General features: G+C 42.5%; 1 protein-coding gene across 3 annotated transcripts in view; it reads left to right on the forward strand.

Annotated features, from left to right (window-relative positions):
* LOC308333447 (putative endonuclease 4) overlaps positions 1–4,294 on the forward strand; it is a 5,509-nt gene extending 1,215 nt beyond the window's left edge. Inside the window, exons 3-9 of one of the 3 annotated variants that reach the window (XM_080789859.1) lie at positions 72–242; positions 363–572; positions 1,250–1,432; positions 1,550–1,681; positions 1,965–2,069; positions 2,805–2,934; positions 3,317–4,294. In XM_080789859.1, the coding sequence (XP_080645985.1) occupies positions 72–242; positions 363–572; positions 1,250–1,432; positions 1,550–1,681; positions 1,965–2,069; positions 2,805–2,934; positions 3,317–3,377 (992 nt within the window). In that variant the 3' untranslated portion in view covers positions 3,378–4,294. The remainder of the gene's footprint in view (positions 1–71; positions 243–362; positions 573–1,249; positions 1,433–1,549; positions 1,682–1,964; positions 2,070–2,804; positions 2,935–3,316) is intronic. The other 2 variants (XM_080789860.1, XM_080789861.1) reach the window with 2 other exon arrangements.
* Positions 4,295–6,943: the final 2,649 nt, after the last annotated feature.

Raw genomic sequence — 6,943 nt, forward strand, 5'->3', positions numbered from 1 at the left:
ACACCTATAATATTGCAGCTAATGCAACATTGTGTGACTCAACTTGCCATCTCTTACCTTGTGATCCATAGCAAGGACACCGAAATCAGTGGAGTTAGTAGATTCAGATTCAGAAGAAGAGGAGAATGACACTCGGGCAGCATGTGAACCCACCGAAGAAGACACAGAAAAGAGGAGGCGAGAGCTTGAAAGAGGTGACAGAGGGAGTAAAAAATACATTGGAGCTCATATTGCCATTAAAGGTATGTTTTTCTTATTGTCATCATGAATAACACACATAACGCACATTGCACACCTATAATATTGCAGCTAATGCAACATTGTGTGACTCAACTTGCCATCTCTTACCTTGTGATCCATAGATGGGATATGGAAAGCAGTGCAGGCCTGCAAAGATCTTGGTGGCCGTAGTTTTGCTCTCTTCCTGGGCTCCCAGCGGGCATGGAAGAGGCCTCCCTTGAACCCCACTGCAGCAGCCAAGTTTCAAGAGCAATGTAAACTTCAGGGGTTTGACCCAGCTCACATTCTGCCACATGGATCCTACCTGATGAACTGTGGTTCTCCTAAATTAGGTGTGTGTGTGTGTGTGTGTGTGTGTGTGTGTGTGTGTGTGTGTGTGTGTGTGTGTGTGTGTGTGTGTGTGTGTGTGTGTGTGTGTGTGTGTGTGTGTGTGTGTGTGTACTGTGTGTGTGTGATAGATAATGTTACTTTACTAGTCTACTCTCTCCCTCTACGCTTTTCAGGGCAGTGCTCAGTGGAGTGCAAATCTGCACAAGGAGGCAGGCCCCTACCTCCCTCCATCATTGTGTGTGTGTGTGTGTGTGTGTGTGTGTGTGTGTGTGTGTGTGTGTGTGTGTGTGTGTGTGTGCGAGCGTGCGAGTGTGTGAGAGAGAGAGAGAAGTCACAGGGAAATGGAGGGAAAGGCTATGAATGCTGATCATTAATGCCTTGTGTTAATAAAATACAGAAGTTACAAAACATTAGGACGTATAATTGACATTCATGTTAACAATGTCTTACACAATAATCCCCCTCTCTCATTCTCTTGCTCATCTTTATCTAACCTTTGCCCACATTTAATTTGTCAGCATGCCATGTAATGATTATTTTGCAAAAGATTATGATGACTGCAGTTCTAATGCATGATTATTAGTTTTGATGACTAGGTCTGTATGGCTGCAGCAGGTATTCCAATGAAAATATTTCATTATTGCTCATATTAAATGTACAATCCACATATTCCATGCAGATGTGTTTACAAAAAGCCAGGCTTTGCTGATAGATGAGCTGAGTCGGTGCCATACCCTGGGCCTCCACCTGTGCAACTTTCACCCTGGCTCTTCTCTAGGCACCATCACTACCAGAGAATGTGTGGAGAAGATCGCAGGGGCCATCAACCACGCCCACCAGCAAGTGCCTACTGTGGTAACAGGTACTAGTATATAGTAGTTGGAGGTAGAAGGTAGCATTACTTAATTAGTTCTACTTACAGTAATTCTGCCCTACAAAGGCAAAAAGAGATAACTACTTGGAACTGTTGTGTTGTCAGTGATAGAGAACATGTGTGGCCAAGGCCATACTGTAGGAGGCAAGTTCTCTGAGCTGAGGGCCATCATAGACCGGGTGAAAGACGACACCAGGGTAGCAGTATGTCTGGATACCTGCCATGCCTTCGCTGCAGGTGAATGAGTGAACCCCGAAATTAATCCCTCTGTATGTGACTCTACATCTTATATAAGTTAGCGAAATGTATTTTACAGTATTTTGTAGCTAGAAGTGCCATTCTAAAATGATATCACCATTTCCCCCTAAAATATTATGTACTCCTTCGTAATGGAACTCTTACGAGTCTTACGTACATTCTCAAAACCTGCTACAGAGATCCAATCTGCCATTAGTGCCATAAGTGCCATTTTGCCATGTATTTGTCTAGCTCTGAATAATAGGTCTCTATGTCATACCAGGATATGATCTGGCTGCTGAGCACGGGGTGAAGACTGTGCTGGATGAGTTTGATCAGACAGTGGGACTTCGCTACCTCAAAGCCCTTCACCTCAATGACTCCAAAGGTACACTTTGACTATAGGGAATGTTTCCTATTGAGTTTCTTTCATAAAGAATATATCATTTATTATTTGAGAGGTTCATCTGGTCAGCACATGGGGATTAGCTGTGGTGTGGTGTAGGTACCTGTGGACCTGTCTGCAATGACGTGGAACCAGCCCTCCGCGACCACTTTACTTGACTAACTCAAGTGGTGTTGTACAAACTTGCGTACGATGTGGGAAAGAGTTCTTTACAATTGGTTGAATAGGATCCATACCCCACAAGAAAATGTAAAGTGGCATTGTAGCAAGGTCGCATGAATTCTCTGCAACTTGTGATCACATTTTCCCTCTAAGCATCTTTCCACATACACAGTCTGATAATCTTCGGAGGAGCTGTTTGCTGATCTGATTTAATCAGGCAGCTCGCTGACATCAGTCAGGTACCATCTATGAATGTACTGAGAATGAATAATGTACTGAGAATTCACCTGCTTAACAGGTGAATTCTCATATCAACTGTGACAATGTAATAATTTACATGCACGGATATGTAACATAAGTAAACTACACAATAGTGGTTCTCAGCTCTGGTCCAGGGGATGCAGACTACTAGTACCAGGTAAGTTTCTTGCATTCACGTACATTTATTGCATTCACGTTTAGAAACCTTCAGTATAACTCTGGGTCCCCCCACACCGGAGCTGAAAATCACTGCTCTGCCCCCTCAGTGTTCCTGTCCATCTGTGTGATTGACAGGTGCGCTGGGCTGCCACCTTGACCGCCACGAGGACATTGGTGAGGGGAAAATCGGAATTGCAGCGTTCCAAGACATCATTAATGAACCAAGACTGGACAACATTCCTATGATTCTTGAGACCCCTGGACGGTGAGTGGGCTGAAGGGGAAAAGGGTCATAGGCCATGAATCTCTTAAGTGGTATAAGTAGGGTCCAAACTTTTGGGAAGGAGTGGTGTGGTAGAAGTCCCCTTTCCATGAATGTATCCTATCAAAAAATAGTCTCTCAACTTGGTAGCTATCAGACCATAATATGGTCTGATCCTGACACATGTGTCAGGATTTGTAATGTCATTTACCCCAAATGACCAATTACTCTGCCAACACGGTGCAGTAGCCTATAAGCATAAAGCCTACCTGTACCATTGTCTCATATTTAACCTTTTAATGTTTGTATTGACTAGTAATCAGGATGCAAAGCTTATTACAAGACATATTACATTATTTAATTGGTTGTTGATGTGCCCCCACAGGTCAGGATTTGAATATCCAGAACAGATTAAGCTTCTGTATTCCCTCTGTGACACCGAATAGGAATTAAAAAAATCGGAGCACAAGAATTTACTCTGCAACTCCACTGGGTGATGGCCAAGGACCATAGAGGATGGATGGCTACAAAACTATGGAATGAACTCACCATTGCAATCTTCCACCTTAATCTGAAGACTCACCCCTTCAGACACCACCTTAGCCTGTAGCACTTGCCCTAGCCTCGACGACTTTGCAGGCTTATGCAAAGGCTAAAATGTAATTTAGATAGAATTACGTAGACAGATCAGTATATGCCCATACATGTATATTGTTGCCGGTAACCCGGTAACGTAAAAGACAAAATCACACGCATAAACATGATGTCATGGGGGGCACACAAAGTTAATTGACTTCGCTGCCAAATGACATCACAGGGGCACACACAAAGCCAGGAGTTGGAGGGCTAGCCCCTCCAACGCCTAAAAAAAACCTAAAAAAAAGATGCAGACTAGTATATAGTGTGTGTGTTGTGTGTGTGTACACTACTGTTAGTCTGATACTGTAGGTTCTTGGTTGTACTTATGTACTTACTTATCCAGACAGTGGCCTTGGTCAGAGTGTCCGCCCTGAAACTGGGAGGTCGGGGTTCGATCCCCGGCCGGGTCATACCAAAGACTGTAAAAATGGGACCCAATGCCTCCTTGCTTGGCACTCAGTATCAAAGGGTTGGATTAGGGGGTCAAATCATCTAATCAAATGATTCCCGAGTGTGGCACGGCTGCAGCTCACCGCTCCTTTAATTTCACGTAACGGTAACGTGTGTGACAAATTGTACGAGTCCGAATTTGACTTGATCATACATTACTATTTTATGCATTTGATACCTTGTGTTGTTTAGAGCGTCTGCTACATTTTTTTTCAAAAATGTTTTTATATATATTGTACTTATTGTAAAAAGGAGTTGAGTGTTAATAATAAATGTCAATATAAATAAAAGTGTATAGTGAAAATGTTTACACCCAATGTGCTGCTACAGCAATGAACAGAATAAAACCAGTCAAATGAATACCAATTTCCACAGCAATGACTGCATTTTACCAGTAGATGGCAGTAGGAGTGCATGAATCCCTAGGCCTCATTCCAGAAAGGACTAACTGACATTGACAAATGTGAGGTATTTTTTTTTTACTGTAGTAAGGACAAAAACAAAGGTTCTGTACTAAAACATGTCACCAACATATCTATCCCGGGCCTTTAGGTACCTGTAAAAAATTATATCGGCATACAAGAAGTATTTGTAAATAGGCCTATATTTTTTACAGCCTAATTGAGTGCTGTAGGTGGCGTGAATTGGGTTCATCTCTAACACCGCTAACATACACCACATCCTCCATAGCACTAGAAACATTCTCCACCACCCAAGACACAAAGCTGTTGAATACAGACCATATTATGATGCAGCTGTTGAATTTCCTTGGAGACACCATCTCCCAACACACCACTAGACACACGTGCAAGCCCTGGGAGGGGCACCAGGTGACTGTGACACCTACCCGTCATTCCATCCCACCAGCATACACGTGTACACACACACACACACACAGGTGTCCACATTTAAGAAAACCATATTGCCATGCACAGCATCCAGTTTATATACAAGTTGAGCGCTAACCAAATACACACATAAAGCAGTGGTTCTCAACTGGCTCCTCACTCTGACCTGAATTTAAAACTCAACTCCTTTAGTCCAGTGTTTCTCAAACGTTTTCATGTGAAGGACTCTCATATTGCTACAATAATATGCCACTGATTTGATGTGTCAGAACCACCACTATCTGAGATGATAGTGACCTGATTTAGAATTGTCTAGGCTAGACTGTTGGTGGGAGGTTATATAGCAGTGGAGAGTGTGAAACGAACTGTGGTCTGTGGAATATGAAACATTTCAGACAGTCACACATGGAACTGAGATAGATATGTGTTGATGACGGCAAAGGCTGCACACTCAAAAGACGTGAGGTTTGTGAAGAGAGATTGGAAGACAGCTTGTCTTTTGCTGGTGTATGGGGTGTGGACTTTACAGTTTGTGCTATGAGAAACTGATATCTTCTCTTGATTCTCAAATGAAAAACAGTGCGTGACATGGCCATGCAAAAATATAAATGAGCCATGGCCCATGATACATCAGCAATGCAATGCAGCAACAGTTGGCACTAGGCAGTAAAGCCATGGAGATTCCATCAAGACACTTCTTCCTCTCTTGGAAATACTGTCTTGCCCATAAGACATTCAATGAATAGGGACAATGGAAAAAGAAACAACCGAGACAGCGCCATTCTGGACTGTCCAAACACAGTTAGGCCTACACTGTTTTGCATGTTTGACAAAGCACAAAAATAAGCATGACAACACATCAGCTACAGGTTACACTGGATCAAACATATTATTATGGAGTTGTAATTGACCAAAAAAGGTAGTCAAAGAAAGATTAGGTTCACAGAATGTATTTGTGTACAGGTGTCAACAATATAGCTGCAGGGGAGAGAGTAAGTGAGAAAGTGGAGGTTCAGAAAGGCAACTCTTTCAGTTGGGTGTTTTACAAGGGCAGGAAATATAGTGGTGCCTGGCCCAAGAATGTCTCTGTTCTCTGGCTCCACCCACAGGAAATGCCTGTCCAGTCTGTGTGAAGTGTGCAGTATATGCATAAGTAGAAAGAGAAGTCTCCCCTTGGTTAAGACTGTTTGTGTGGCTGGATGGGCAGAGGAATGGAACCCCCATTCCTATACTGGTGCTCTCCCCTTGTCTCAGTCTGATCTAACCGAAACATCTGCAGTGGCGTGTTGTGTTTGTACTAGTAGCTGACTAGTAACTGTTTCAAATTTGGCCAAAATGTATCAAAAATCTCACAATGCACCATATAGTATTAAGCGATATTCGGCGATATTATCGTACGGCATACTATGGCACGCCGTTTTTCATCATTTTTGAGGATTTGAAAAAAATGAAAAAATGAAAAAAACGATGGGTTATAGCCCATTTTTAAATTTTGAAAAAAAAATCCAGGCCCATGAATTAGAGGATAAAGCTCACATGTTACCCAAATAGTTGAATACACAAAAGCTAAGGCACTGGTGTCGTACTTCTGGTTTACCGGAACGGGGTTCAACTCCCTGCAGTGCCCTTTTTTTTTTGCGGAAATGGAAATTGCGGAAATTGGGGAAATGGTAATTGCGGAAATTGTGGAATTGCGGAAATGGAAATTGCGGAAATTGCGGAAATGGAAATTAGGGAAATTGCGGAAATGGAAATTGCGGAATTGCGGAAATTGCAGGAATTGCGGGAATTGCGGAATTGCGGAAATGGAAATTGCGGAAATTGCAGAAATGGAAATTAGGGAAATTGCGGAAATGGAAATTGCGGAATTGCGGAAATTGCGGAAATTGCATGCCTACACATTCTTCCAGAAGCCAGTTTTGTATCGTTTTGTAATTAGGTCTGCAGCCCAATTTATCATCCAAATGTATAATTACACTTAAATACCAGTAAGACACAGGAAGCGAACGCAGCTCATACATATTTGGGTTTTTTTAAGATTTATTTTTAACCATATAAGGAGTCCCCAAAGCAGC

This window comes from Protomyctophum bolini, assembly GCF_963924005.1.
Source record: "Protomyctophum bolini genome assembly, chromosome: 18".
NCBI lineage: Eukaryota > Metazoa > Chordata > Actinopteri > Myctophiformes > Myctophidae > Protomyctophum > Protomyctophum bolini.